Raw genomic sequence first — 15,000 nt, forward strand, 5'->3', positions numbered from 1 at the left:
TATCACATGGTTCAATGAATGAGACATGGCTTCGGTGAGTTTTGGACCTCACAGAGCTGGGGTTCAGCTATAGAGCACCGCCAATAGGCTGCATGAGACCTTTAGACACACTCCGTTGACCATTCATGCATTTCATGGACTAAATCCGATGCCACCTACGTGGCCATCAAGGCGCTTTACAATACTGCCTCACATTCACCCATTCATGCACACATTCACCCACTCACACACCGTCGGCGGTGTCAGCCCCTCAGGCTGACAGCCAGCTGGTCAGGAGCAGTCAGGGTGAGGCGTCTTGCTCAGGGACACCTCGACACTCTAGGATGAGCCGGGGATCAAACTAGCAACAGTCTGGTTACCAGGCAACCCGCCCTGCCTCCTGAGCCACATGCCGCCCCCATGGTTCTGCCCCCTGCTCACCCCACACTGACCTGGATGCGGATGAGGTCTGCGGGCTTGAAGTCGTTGGGCGAGCAGCCGCACCAGTCCACGATGTGTTTGTACTGGCACTTACAGCCCAGCTTGCGGTTCCAGTTGGTGACGCGCAGGTTGTTGTCCACCAGGGAGTCGCACATGTGGCTGTTCCCCAGCACGGTGTGGAAGAAGGACTGGGGAGACGGGGCGCAGGTTAGGACCTCTGTTAGGAGGGCAGGAGGGTACTGCAGGGGGAGCCAATTAGCGGGTAGCCAATTAGGGATAGCCAATTAGGGGTAGCCAATTAGCACGGGGTACTGTAAGGGTAGCCAATTAGCGGCCCGCGGGACAGATCCGGCCTAGCAACCACTCATATCTGTCCAAGTAAGAACTAGAACCACCATGTTTCCATGCGTCGTTTGGAAATTACACCGGACTGAAATTATGTAGAAATGCTTAAACACCTCATTAATTGCCTTACCGGCTAATGAGTGACCTGATTAGGAATTCAGTGCGAAATCACTCCGGATGAAAACTCCTGCCTGATAACTCAAAGACAGCGGAGGACTTTGAATACCGACAAAGTGAATAAAAAACACATCATTCATGAGTGAAGACCTTCTCGGGGTCACGATTTGCATCGTGGATTCTAGTCCGACTACGAAGGGGTGCAGCCTCGGAGTGTGTGTGTGTGCATGTGGCGGCCCCCACCTCGGCGGGCAGCAGCGCGTAGGTGTAGAACTGCTTCAGGCCGGCCACCAGCTCGTCCGACGAGGTGACAGCGTACTCCACGAAGCGGCGGGTCAGGGCGAACCAATCCGAGCCGCCCGACACGTCCAGCCCCTCCGGGATCCCTCGCTCCCCCAGACGCCACATGTGGTTGTCGCACTCGTGGAACAGCCGGTCCAGACCCTGCTTCTTGATGAACCTGGGGGCGGGGCATAGCGGGGAGGGGGCGGGGCATAGCAGGGAGGGGCGGGATTAAGAGAAGGCCTTTATTTATTTTATTGTTGTAGTATCCGGTCTTGATATATTCAACCTTTTCTTGTCTATTGAGTTATTGATATTTTTGTCTGCACTGTTTTATTCTGCACTATTGTATGAAAGGTGCTGTACTAATAAAGTTGAGCTGAGGTCCGGAGGAACAACCTGAGCCTCTTTGCTGGAGACTAGACGTCACTCGCTAAAGGGAGCCAACAGGAGCCTGTGTGTCCGGTCTCAGCGTTATTATAAATAGTGGAAAGTTCAGCTGATACACTCAGGGAAACAACACAGGACATTCACAACAACCGCTTGAAAAACACTCGTGCATTTCCTTCCTCACTGACTCAGCCGGCCAGCAGGCCTTCCTACGTTGTGTTAGGACTGTCTGTGCTTTTAGTTTTCTCTGAGCATCAGTGAACACCAGAGCTGCAATGCCTCTTGTTTAGAGACCAGCGACAGACGCCCTCGTGGAGAATGGTGTTCTCATGGTGCTCTCATGGTGCTCTCCTTAATGCATGTGGAGATGATCTCACCTGAGGAGGCAGCGAGAGCCTTGAAGCCAGCTTGAAGCCTGGAGAGATAGCTTCTGTCCAGGCTTCAAGTTATGCTTGCGGTCTGACCGAAGCGGCTCTGCCCAATCAGCATCCTACCAGGACCTACTAAATCCACCTGATGGACAGATGGTTCATCCAATCACCTGCCAGGTACATTTCTAAAGTGCCTGCCCCTTTTCCAAAAAGTTTCCAAGGACGCCTTCCAGACGTTTCCGTGCGGCCGGAGACCAGCAGGATGGGGGGGGGGGGGGGACAGCCTGGGGGTCCTCACCTGGTGTTCTCCCTCCCGTGGGACTTGAGGAAGTTCTTGTCTCGGTTCTGAGAGAGGTAGGCCACCAGCTCATCGTTGGTCCTGCAGAGAGAGAGAGAGAGAGAGAGAGAGAGAGAGAGAGAGAGAGAGAGAGAGAGAGAGAGAGAGAGAGAGAGAGAGAGAGAGAGAGAGACAGAGACAGAGACAGAGAGAGTGAGTGAGTGAGAGAGAGACAGACAGAGACAGAGAGACAGAAACAGAGACAGAAACAGAGAGGGAGAGAGACAGACAGACAGACAGACAGAGACATAGACAGAGAGACAGAGACAGAGAGAGAGAGACAGAGACAGAGACAGAGACAGAGACAGAGAGAGAGAGACAGACAGACAGAGAGGGAGAGAGACAGACAGACAGAGAGAGACAGAAACAGAGAGGGAGAGAGACAGACACAGAGAGAGACAGAGAGAGAGAGAGACAGAGAGAGAGAGACAGACAGACAGACAGAGAGAGAGAGGGAGACAGACAGACAGAGAGAGACAGAAACAGAGAGGGAGAGAGACAGACAGACAGACAGAGAGACAGAGAGAGAGACAGAGAGAGACAGAGAGGGAGAGAGACAAGGTGAGCAGAGTGGAGCCAAACACTAACTGAGCAGCAGTAGATTGAGGATGTAACGCTACGATGCTCTAAGTCCTTGGGGATGGCAGCCGTGTCCCTGAGCAGTGAGCTGTGAGGTGCAGCCCTTTGATGGAGTACACTCCCCGATCTACAAGTTCTCCCTCTGTGGTAGAGCGTTGAACCGGGCTCAGACGAGGACACGCGCGTACAGCGAGGACCGGGCCGCTGAGGGAGAGGAGCTGCTCTGTTCTGCCCCGGGGCATCACTGGACCTCAGTCCTTCAGCGCAGCCGGGGCAGAAGCCATCTCATCTGGCCAATGATCCGGCTGCGCTTCTGTTGTGTGTAACAAGTACAAGTCCCTTCTGGTCACCAGAGTGAGTGGATCTGAATAACAAAGCCATCCTACAAAGTACCCGTCTACAGAGAGGCCTGGCAGAGACGATGAGCATCAAACACAGCATCGATTCATACCCCCGCTGGGAACAAGTGCATGCACCCATAAATAGATAATACAACCACAGAGGGAGCTGTGACGCGACAGGTGCAGCATTGATACGGACAGCTGCTGTTTACAGTTACATTCAGGGCGTTTATCGACGCTTTTATCGAGACTTACAGTAAGTACATTTGTCAGAAGAAAGAGAAACAACGATATATCGCTGAGGGTAGAGTAAGGATGTCAGTGTTTCACTACAGTTTTGAACAGTATTACCGATGCATTCTTTATCTTTGATTTTGGTACTTGATGGAAGTATGTTTTCTTTCCCTACGAGAGTTTTGTACTTTGTGATTGCATATATTAATATAAAAAAATATATATAAATATATATATATTTATTTTATAAATATATATTTTTTATACATTGGTAGTTAAGGCGTGGCCCTACTGTTGTTAAGGCGGCTGCCTTGACCATACAGTGCTGGGGGAAACACTGGATGTTCACCGAACCATCATCGTTCAACCCATTCCCCGTTTACAACAGAGATAGCCAGGATAAGGAGCCACATATGGCTGAGCCCTAGTTCTAAGTGCCAGGACGTACAACACACAATTAGTGCATCAGAGGGGTTCGGGGGGGGTAAGGGGGGGCGGCTAGGCGGAGTAAACCAGTTGAGTCCCACCTGGTGGGGAAGTCGGTGGCGCTGAGGTTGATGAAGAAGTCCCACTCCCAGTCCAGCATGGAGAGCAGGTCCTGCATGCTGTGCAGGTAGGCCTTCAGCAGGCTGGCCCCGCCCCAGATGGTCACCATGCGCCACGGCGTGGCACGCACGTTGCTGTACTGCTCCGCCATCGCCAGAACCTCCCGGTGCAGGTAGCCAGAGCGCTGGGTGGGGGGGGGGGAGAGACAGAGAGAGAGAGACAGAGAGAGAGAGAGAGAGAGAGAGAGAGACACAGAGAGAGAGAGAGAGAGAGAGACAGAGACAGAGAGAGAGAAAGACAGAGCGAGAGAGAAAGACAGAGACAGACAGACAGACAGACAGACAGACAGACAGACAGACAGACAGACAGACAGACAGACAGACAGACAGACAGACAGACAGACAGACAGACAGACAGACAGACAGAAAGACAGACAGACAGACAGACAGACAGAGAGAGAGAGAGATGGAGACAGGGAAAATAACCGTTGAAATGTGGGGAAACACAGCGGCGGTGATAATCAGCGTTGCGGCTCGAGGTTCAGGACTCATCAGCAGACGGAGAGAGGCTGGCTAATGGACTGCTGCTGAGGGGACGACAGGACAGCCGGTCGACGTTTTAATAAGGATATGTGCAGAGCTCCACTAGACTGGATGGGGTTAGGGTCACGTCTCTGACCGAGCTCTACATCTCCTACCTTCAGGTACAACACACAGAGGTCCACCTCGGAGGGCTGAAACTCAGACTCTTTTGTTTGCACTGCAATTAGAATAAAGAATTTGCACAAATGACTCATTCTGCACTCAGTCATCTGCTGGCCTTTTGTCTTCCCCTGAAGGGTTCTTGCGTTGGGCTGTATTGTCCCTGGGCTCTATTGTTGTATCTGACTCCTGTCTGGTCTGTCGTCTTTCATGTTGGATTCATGATGGATGATGATGACGGCTGCAACAGAACGTTCTCTCATGGTAGGGTGCATGTGACTCTGTAGGTGTACCAGAGCAGGGATTTAGCAACATTATCAAAAGCGGAGGACTCTTCTGATGGAATACTTCTGCTGGTGCGGGCAATGACTAGCTTTCCAGCGCTACACCAAATCACCAATGGACAAGCGCGGATGATTGTTGTGGAGGCTTTGCCAGAAAATAAGTCAAGGTACCGCCGGAAATTTTGAAACAATACCAGCCTCGTAACAATAAAACGTATCTAAAGATCCCCACGATGCGGTGCCACTACATCACAGACAGTACGCCCCCCAGCATACAGACCATAGCTCCACCGGTGAAGCACGAGGAACAAAAGGGACTTAAGAGGTGCTGCTGAACATGTGGGGGAGCAGGATTACACATGAGGAGGGCGTAAGGGACGACGTAGCGCCCAGCCGACGGGCTGTCAGGGTTACACATGAGGAGGGCGTAAGGGACGACGTAGCGCCCAGCTGACGGGCTGTCAGGTTTAAGGCGGAGGAACACGAAGGAGCGGGAGACGCTCTTTAAACCCCCCCAACGAGACACCTCCTGGGGGCAGGAGGGGCAGCTGGTGAAGTTGATCAGGTACTGCCCCCGTTTAGTACACCCCCACCACCACTCCCCCATGTAGCAGTAGTGCTGGTGGTAGTGGTGGAGGTGGTGGTGTTGGGTGGTGCTCACCTTGTCCACGTGGATGTAGTAATAGTGGTCCCGGTGGTAGATGGCCTTGAGGAGGCGTTTCAGCTGCCGCACCGCCCGGCCGTGCACCATCAGGACGTAGGCCACCCTGACCGGGGCCTGCGACAGAGCCTTACTCAGCCGCCCGCCGGCCTGGACCGGCCCGGACGCCCCGCCTGGGAGAGAGACTACTGTCAAGACCAGGCTCAGAGAGAGAGAGAGAGAGAGAGAGAGACTACTGTCAAGACCAGGCTCAGAGAGAGAGAGAGAGAGAGAGACTACTGTCAAGACCAGGCTCAAGGAGAGAGAGAGAGAGAGAGAGAGAGAGAGAGAGAGAGACTACTGTCAAGACCAGGCTCAGAGAGAGAGAGAGAGAGAGAGACTACTGTCAAGACCAGGCTCAAGGAGAGAGAGAGAGAGAGAGAGAGAGACTACTGTCAAGACCAGGCTCAGAGAGGGAGGGAGAGAGAGAGAGAGAGAGAGAGAGAGAGAGAGAGAGAGAGAGAGAGAGAGAGAGAGAGAGAGACACTACTGTGAAGACCAGGCTCAGAGAGAGAGAGACTACTGTCAAGACCAGGCTTTCAATACGGCCTCAACATCAGAATGCATCATGGGATGTTTTGTTGCAGATACTCCGCCATACTGTCAGATCTACGTTAAATACTGTAACTTAAGCAAATTAAAACTTAAAATACTCAAACGAGGAATGCAAAGGCAGTTTGAAACACAACAATGTTGAATAACATTATAATAACAAATAATTCCACGATATACTAAGTGACAAATAAATCATCAGTACCAAAACGCTAACATGCATTCCAATGTTCTTTGCGATGTGACGATGCGATGTACAAGAACTGTAGAGCAATTACTCTTCAAGTATAATTTAAGCACACATGAAGTTCAGCCGGTCGAATCAAACTAAAAGTATTTAATCCCACAAGATGTAATTAAACAAAAAGTTCCTCAAACTCAAGAGCTAATTAAAACTCCATCAGAAAGGAATTAGATGGCTCACTCTGAGTGCACATCTACAGCCCTGTCGACAGAGCGTTAGTGCGTTCCAGTCATTATTTATTAGAAATGCATTTGTTATTCTGCAGTTATTTCGATGTGTTTTGGCCTGAGGCCTCATCAGAAAGGGCTCGGGGTAATGGGACAAAGCTCTGGTCTGGCCCTTTACTGGGGACAGAACCACACCGCTACTGGTATAGACAGAACACTGGTACTGGTAGGACTGGTACTGGTAGGTCAGGTACTGGTAGTTCTATAACTGGTAGGTCTGTTGATGAACAGACTATACCGGGGCTATCTTCTACATTCTGAGTGAAGGAGAGCAGGAGCAGAACCACAGAGTCCATGAAATATTCACTGAGGTTTGGCCTTGGGAACTGCCTCCATTAGAGGACGATCAGCAGCCGGCCACCGGCTGATCAGTCACTAGGGTTTAGTGAAGCTGTGAGGGGCGGCATGCCTGCACACATAATGGAGGAGAGAGACCGGCACCCTCCGACAGGAGAGACCGGCACCCTCCGACAAGAGAGAGACTGGCACTTCTAACAGGAGAGACCGGCACCCTCCGACAGGAGATAGACCGGCACCCTCCAACACCAGCACACTAACAGGAGAGAGACCGGCACCCTCCGACAAGAGAGAGACTGGCACTTCTAACAGGAGAGACCGGCACCCTCCAACAGGAGAGAGACGGCACCTCCAACAGGAGATAGACCGGCACCCTCCAACAGGAGAGAGACCGGCACCCTCCAACAGGAGAGAGACCGGCACCCTCCAACACCAGCACACTAACAGGAGAGAGACCGGCACCCTCCAACAGGAGAGAGACCGGCACCCTCCAACACCAGCACACTAACAGGAGAGAGACCGGCACCTCCAACAGGAGATAGACCGGCACCTCCGACAGGAGAGAGACCGGCACCCTCCGACAGGAGAGAGACCGGCACCCTCCAACAGGAGAGAGACCGGCACCCTCCAACAGGAGAGAGACCGGCACCCTCCAACAGGAGAGAGACCGGCACCCTCCAACAGGAGAGAGACCGGCACCCTCCAACAGGAGAGAGACCGGCACCTCCAACAGGAGATAGACCGGCACCCTCCAACAGGAGAGAGACCGGCACCCTCCAACAGGAGAGAGACCGGCACCCTCCAACACCAGCACACTAACAGGAGAGAGACCGGCACCCTCCAACAGGAGAGAGACCGGCACCTCCAACAGGAGAGAGACTGGCACCCTCCAACAGGAGAGAGACCGGCACCCTCCAACAGGAGAGAGACCGGCACCCTCCAACAGGAGAGAGACTGGCACCCTCCAACAGGAGAGAGACCGGCACCCTCCAACAGGAGAGAGACCGGCACCCTCCAACAGGAGAGAGACCGGCACCCTCCAACAGGAGAGAGACCGGCACCCTCCAACACCAGCACACTAACAGGAGAGAGACCGGCACCTCCAACAGGAGAGAGACCGGCAGCCTAACGGAAGAGAGACCAGCACCCCTCTCACCGCTGTGGGGGCAGTACTGGGGCAGGTTCTTGGGCATCAGTAGGCCGGCCTGGTGGCGGCACACGATGTTGGCGATCTCCTGGCGGCAGGCCTGGGAGGCGGCGCGGTGCAGCGCCGACAGCGCGTCCTTCCCCATGATGTCACACTTGGGCACGAAGTCCCCGCCCCCGGGGACCTGGGGGGCGCCGTCCACGCTGCCCGGCTCGCCCGCCGCCGCCGGCGGCCCCGCCCGCCCCTGGCTGAGGTTGCGGTTGCCCGAGGGGTCGGGGGGGGCCAGGGCAGCGCCCACGCCGTCGGCCCCACCCCCCATGGCGCCGGCGGCGGCGGCGTACTGCTCGGTGGTGCGGCCCCGCGGCGGGAGGCGGCGCTTGCCGTTGCGGCCGGCCTCCCGCCGGACGGCGCCCCCCGGGTCGCCGCCCGCCCGCTCAGGACGGGCGGCGCTCCTCGCCGGGGAGGGGGGGCTCTGCCGCTCCCAGCCCGCCGCGTCCTGCTGGGGGGGCGGGGCAGCGTGGTCGGGGAGCTTGGACCGCCGGGTCTTCCTCTGTGGGAGGGGGGAGAGAGAGGGGGAGAGGGGGGGGGAGAGGGGGAGAGGGGGGGAGAGAGAGGAGGAGAGGGGGGGGGGGAGAGAGAGAGAGAGAGAGGAGAAGAGGGGGGGGAGAGAGGGGGAGAGGGGGGGGGGAGAGAGGGGGAGGGGGGGGAGAGAGGGAGGGGGAGAGGGGGGGGAGGGAGGGGGAGAAGGGGAGGAGGGGGGAGAGAGGGAGGGGGAGAGGGGGGGGGGGAGAGAGAGAGAGAGAGAGGAGAAGAGGGGGGGGAGAGAGGGGGAGAGGGGGGGGGGAGAGAGGGGGAGGGGGGGGGAGAGAGGGAGGGGGAGAGGGGGGGGGAGGGAGGGGGAGAAGGGGAGGAGGGGGGAGAGAGGGAGGGGGAGAAGGGGAGGAGAGGGGAGAGAGGGAGGTGGAGAAGGGGAGGAGGGGGGAGAGAGGGAGGGGGAGAGAGAGAGGGAGAGGAGAAGGGGGGGGGAGAGAGAGAGAGAGAGGAGAAGAGGGGGGGGAGAGAGGGAGGGAGAGGAGAAGGGGGGGAGAGAGAGAGAGAGGAGAAGAGGGGGGGGGAGAGGGAGGGGGAGAAGGGGGGAGAGAGGGAGGGGGGGAGAGAGGGAGGGGGAGAGAGGGGGGGAGAGAGAGAGAGAGGAGAAGGGGGGGAGGGAGGGGGAGAAGGGGAGGAGAGGGGAGAGAGGGAGGGGGGGAGAGAGGGGGGGGGAGAGAGAGAGAGAGAGAGAGAGAGAGAGAGAGGAGAAGAGGGGGGGGGGAGAGGGGGGGGGGGGAGAGAGAGGGGGGGGAGAGAGAGTTAGTCTTGGAGGAAGAGGCTGGATGATTCACACCCAGGAGGAGGAAGAGGAGCACAGAGAGGCAGGACTGAGGCCCACAGGGAGATCTGCCTTCACTCTGTTGGGAGTCTCATCTCACCCTGAGCTGGGATATTTATAGCAAAGCCTTTTTGTGTGAAGGTAATCTGGGAAAGACACATAAACCGAGACATGATTCAGGCGAGCGTTGAGCTGTGGGACAGAGCAGAACGCAGAGGGACAGGTGCCACACTGACAGAGGTACATCCGCAAACACAACACACACACACAGAGGAAGCTAAGCCTAACTGGACAGCTTTGAAAACGTTGCAAAAGGGGAAGTCCGACCTTATCAGAGCATTATATAGCCTGTGGGTGTGTATGTGTATGGTGTGGTGTGTGTACACGGGCTAAGGAGGAAGCGTAGCATCAGCAGGTTGACTGCTGCTTGTATAATTGCTCCACACTGCAGGCAGCTCATAAGGAGGCTCTTCACACACACTGGGTGTCACTACAGCAACAGTATTGATGAGTCCATAGGTCACCCTGACAAACACAGCCAAGCTAAAACCAGAAACTTGCTCATCAGAGAGAGGTGTGCGAGTGAGTGAGCGACTGACTGACTGACTGACTGACTGACTGACTGACTGACTGACTGACTGACTGACTGACTGACTGACTGACTGAGTGTGTGTGTGTGTACAACACCAGAATAAAAGACATTCAGCAAAGAAATACTTGGGACACCAAATAGAACAATAGTAAAAAGTATGTCATTGTGTGTCAGCTAAAATAAGGTCTTAAAACAAAAACAATTAAAAGCGTAATCCACACAAAGCACCTTGACGCACATTTTGGACGAATCAGTAACAAGCTTAACAAGTTCCAGGGACTACACTGGGCTGGGGGGGGCATCCAGGGGTCAGAGCAGGGGTTCTAACTGGTCAGAGAGCCGTCGGCCTGGCAGCAGCCTCCCACCCTAACCCAGGGGTCTGGGGGTCCACAGGAAGCCCTGGCCAAACCTTCAAAGAAGGATGGACGGTTATGATGTTGAAGTGACAAGTTTCCAATGCCCTATAAATAGAGTGTCACCGCAGGGGGCAGAGGACTCACACACTGGTCTGCAGACCTTGTGGTTGGATAGGGGGCCCTAGTGTATGGACACAGGCTTCATCCCACTCTGCAGGCAGCTTAAGGAGGATCCCCTCCAAACAGAGACCACACCCTACAGGTCCGACCGTAGCCGGCGACCCAACGTACCAGCAGGAGCTCAGAGCGGAGAGACGCAGTCACCTGTCAGACTCGCTCCCAACACGTTCCTCCACCTTAGGAAACACGACCCGACAGACAAATGCTGCTTCCTCATGTCCTTGGGCAACTCGTGTTGTCACTGTGTGGGGTTGTTGTCGCTGTGTGTTGTTGTGCCACTCCTGGCCGGCGAGGACAATAGAGGAAGGAAATGCGTCTAAACACAAACTCACCCGCTGCTCGTTGGGAGTCAGAAATACCCTCTCAGACAACAAAGGAAAATAGAAACCAACTGGGGAGATTTGGACTTCTGCTGGAGCCCCGGCCGAGCAGCCCACAGGCTTTATATAACCCCCCCAGTATGTGTCTTGGAAAGCAGAGCCGCGAGTGGGCGGCGGCTTCATGTCTTCATCACACCGCAGGGCGGGACGCCGTGGCACGCCATCGGAGCGGCGGAGTCTGTGGGAACGGAGCCGGGGGCGGGGGGGGGCTGGTCCGTGGGCCGTTAGGGGGGTGGGACCAGCGCCCAGAGGGCCGGTGCCAGGGAGCGAGCTGCCAACCAAAGCAGCGCCGTGGGCCGCCCTGCCGACGGGCCGCCGGCCTCTGAAAGGCCTCAGCCTCTGGCCGGGGAACAATAACATACCGTACATGGCTCTGGGGGCTCCATGGCTTCACACTGTTCACTTAGTGAGCAGCGCGGCACGGAGAACACAGAGCCCGCGCTAAGACTAATGTGTGTGGGCTGTCTTCTCTGAATGCCCGCTGCCGCTTTTTAAGCCGCTTCTAAACGGTGAGCGGTGAGCGAGCGAGCGTGTTCCCGCACACCAATGAAGCACAGCACAGATGGCTGCATTCCGTTCGGTCTGCAGCTTCTTAATTAACAGACGGGACGCCGCGGACAGGCTGACCCAAACAATCGCTTAGTCTGATTCAAACAACTGCGTTGTACTAAAGGTGTGAGCCTGAATAAGCGATTGTTTTCTGCTGCCAGGGTTGGATCCTTTCCCCCCAGCCCCCAGCCCCTCTGTGCTTTCTAGGAACCCTGCGCTCCGAGGGAAAGATTGCACCGGCCTCTCACATGCCACATCACGACGAGAACCTGGCCTGCCTCCCAAACCCTTCAGCTCACATTCCTGAGCGCTCTCTTCTGAGCGGGGACCGCCTCTGACGGTGGCACATGCTGGGGGAACCGCCGCAGGGCCTGCTCCCGCTCTCCGGCTCCTTTTTACCGCTCAGAGAGAGGAGCCGGCCCGCCTCCGGTCAGGAGCCTGAGGCCGGCGCTCCAGGTGTTCAGGGAGAACCCACCTGGAGCTCAGGGAACATTCCCACACTCAAACAGCTGACTCCTAACCCACCTCCCCGTTTCCTGGTAGAAGCGGATTGTGGCTCATGTACGAGTCGCTCCTGGGAGTCAGGAAACACTACTTGTATTATAGTAAACATTTGTGTTTGTTGGACATTATTAAATATCCATAAGGAACATATCCCCAAATAAATTCACACCAGGATCCCTCTAACTGGAAGCAGTCAGAAAGGTACTCGCAAAAACTAATGGAAACAAAAGCTTTTTTATAAATCAATCCGTCATTCCTCTCAGACAACATGTTACTGGACCCGATCACAGCGAACGGCAGAGGGCCGACCCGAGGGGGGCCACAGGTATTTGGAGGTCCCCCCCTGAATGGGGAACTCCACTTCCCTTCCTACGCGTTCTGCCAGGCTCTCCTAGGATGGGACCCCTCTGTGGTTCTGACCTGAGGGGTCCCAGTCCTTCGAGAGGTCCCGGAGAGGGTTCCCCATCCTCTAAAGGGGTCCTCAGCCATCCTCTGAGTCCTCTGGGGGTCTCCATCCCCTGAAGGTCCCAGAGGGGGGGTTCCCCATCCTCTGCGCGTCCCCCCAGCCGCCTGCCCTCAGCAGCCCCTCACTCACACCGCGGTGGGACTACACTTCGGACCACCCGACCAGGACCGTGACCAGAAGGACCCGGAGAGGAGCCCCATGTTGCTGTCTCAGCTCCACAGTGGAGTGGTTAGCTCGGCTAGCGGAGCGGCTGCTGGGGTTCCACATGTGTGTTCTCATGGCCCGAAACAGGAGGTCTTACCTCGGCCTCGCCCTCCTCAAGGCTCCGCAGGCTCCATACCACCAGTCCCTGTATCAGCAGTATCGTTAATCCCACGGCGATGGCGAGTTTGTATCGTCGGAGGAGCTTTTGCACTCGAGCGCTGGCCACCATTTTTTTGGACTCGGACGGTTTACATGGGCGCGTGCACGGCATAGACTGAAGAGCGCGCGCACGCAGTGACGCGATTACGCAGTGACGCGACCCGCCTTCAACGTTTCTCCTCCGGTACAGAGAACAGAACGGTTTTAGGTCATTTCACATTAAAACATGTTCGATCAACGTTCACCATCAACTGTTGCTCATAAAGATGAATGGTTTCGTTTAACTTTGACGAACTTTTATGTTTGAATTGTGCAACGTCAACGTTGAACCCATTCCCTTTGTATTGGTGTCAATCCCATCGCCGTCCCCATGGTAACGGGAAGAATGCTGTGTGTGTGTGTTCAGTTCGGTTCACACAACATAAGTGTGTGACCGCTTTTCAATTTCAATTTCCGCCGAAACCATGTCGTCACTGTGACTGCTTGCTCTCTAGATTAGACGTATTGCGTGACTTCTTGGTCATTCATCCGCTGCCTGATCAGACTGAGATACATGGTCTGCCGTCCTGGCAGTAGAGAAAGTGTCTTATTAGTATATAGAAAGTGATTCATTAGAATCGTCCGCCCTATCTGCATTCCCCCCCGCGGCAGCCAGAGGGAACATCTACTGGGAGCAGCTGTGTCACCGCCAGCCGTCCCGCCCAGACCGAGAGGCACCCTGCTGGTGGCTCCAGTCCCGAGCAGAGCCGAGTCCAGTCCCGAGCAGAGCCGAGTCCAGCCCCTCGCTCAGGGACCACACTCCTCCTGTCTCCAGAGCCACAGCCACACACACCGGGCATGTCTGCTGGAGGGACGGCCCTGTCGCTCCTCACATCTCGGGACGGGACGGAACAGCAGCAGCGATCCTCTGGTCTCCGCTCGGTGAGGAGCATGTCCGTCGGAGCTCGGGGTTCCGGATCTTAGGAGCAGTCCTGGAAGATGTCCACTCCGGCAGGTCCCACCGGTCCTCCCGCACTGCTGACCCCGGATCAGCTCACAGTCATCGTGGCGTGTTGTAAGTCGAGCTTTTAACTGCGGCAATGATTAATGGTCATGTTAAATATCTATTTTAACAACAATAGACGAGTGATTTAACAACAAACTAAATGTTGTGACAGATAACGACGTTCTTCACACTAGTTAGTTTGCCCTGTAGGAACTCTTAACTAATTATTATTAAATCAGTTTGCAGTATAGGCTTATTATTTCTGCTGTTCCTTTAACTTTATTTGTCAATGTGACTGATTAGTCGATACACCTTCCACCTGCAGATGACAAAAGTTAAACGATATTGAGGAATTCTATGACTTATGACTTGAACTAAACACACACACACACACACACACACACACACACACACACACACACACACACACAAACACAAAGCAACATTGTATGATAGACTAACATAACTTCACGTCAACGCTGAGGGAGGATAGAGAGGTCAGTGTTAAGATGTGTGGGGACCAGGACTATTAGTTCCCTTTCCTTTCATGGGCGCAGCTTCATGGGGGGGGGGGGACTAAAAAACACAACAGGTCCCCCCCAATAGAAGTTATTTCTCAATAAAATGATTTAGTTGAATGTATATATTTAACAGAATCCTCTAACCTTGGTCACACATAAACACAACCTGTGTAAAGGTGTCCCCCCTGTATGCCTCTCAGTGGTCTGATCGCTGCGTGTGATTGGTTGAACCTCTCAGTCTGTGTTCAGAGGGTGAATGGCTCTGCGTGAATAGGTAAACATGTAGCAATGGCCTAAAGTGATTCATTCATACATTAAGCTTCTGTTGATGTATGTTTGTCTGTCAGCAGATCGTTGATACACGTTGGTGTTGATACTGATAGTCCTACCCTAGGTCCTAATGACCCCTGCTCCCTTGTTTCCTTTCCTCAGGCTCCTCTCTGGTTCTGTTTGTGGTCATCGTAGCCATGCTGTCTGTGATCTACCGTAAAGACCCCCACTGCTGCAAAGTCCCCCCCTACCATGACTCCCACCGGACCCTGGTGAGACCTGGGACACACAGGGTGTACACACATCTGTATAATAGACCTAGAATACACATCTGTATTATAGACCTATTAT

General features: G+C 54.8%; 2 protein-coding genes across 3 annotated transcripts in view; one reads left to right on the forward strand and one right to left on the reverse strand.

The window, feature by feature from the left end:
* Positions 1-91: 91 nt before the first annotated feature.
* xylt2 (xylosyltransferase II) lies at positions 92-12,944 on the reverse strand. Its single transcript, XM_079746589.1, has 7 exons — positions 12,812-12,944; positions 8,124-8,664; positions 5,609-5,781; positions 3,944-4,146; positions 2,224-2,304; positions 1,126-1,342; positions 92-608 (listed from the first exon to the last, which is right to left on the reverse strand). Exons 1-7 carry the CDS (start codon positions 12,941-12,943, stop codon positions 417-419), a joined length of 1,539 nt encoding a protein of 512 aa, XP_079602715.1. The 5' UTR covers position 12,944; the 3' UTR covers positions 92-416.
* Positions 12,945-13,722: 778 nt separating this feature from the next.
* LOC307083171 (uncharacterized protein) overlaps positions 13,723-15,000 on the forward strand; it is a 9,040-nt gene continuing 7,762 nt past the window's right edge. For both annotated transcript variants that reach the window (XM_079746984.1, XM_079746985.1), the window contains exons 1-2: positions 13,723-13,927; positions 14,812-14,921. In XM_079746984.1, coding sequence (XP_079603110.1) covers positions 13,852-13,927; positions 14,812-14,921 — 186 coding nt within the window. In that variant the 5' untranslated portion in view covers positions 13,723-13,851. The remainder of the gene's footprint in view (positions 13,928-14,811; positions 14,922-15,000) is intronic.

The sequence above is a fragment of the Pollachius pollachius genome, assembly GCF_949987615.1.
Source record: "Pollachius pollachius genome assembly, chromosome: 11".
In the NCBI taxonomy this organism is placed as follows: domain Eukaryota; kingdom Metazoa; phylum Chordata; class Actinopteri; order Gadiformes; family Gadidae; genus Pollachius; species Pollachius pollachius.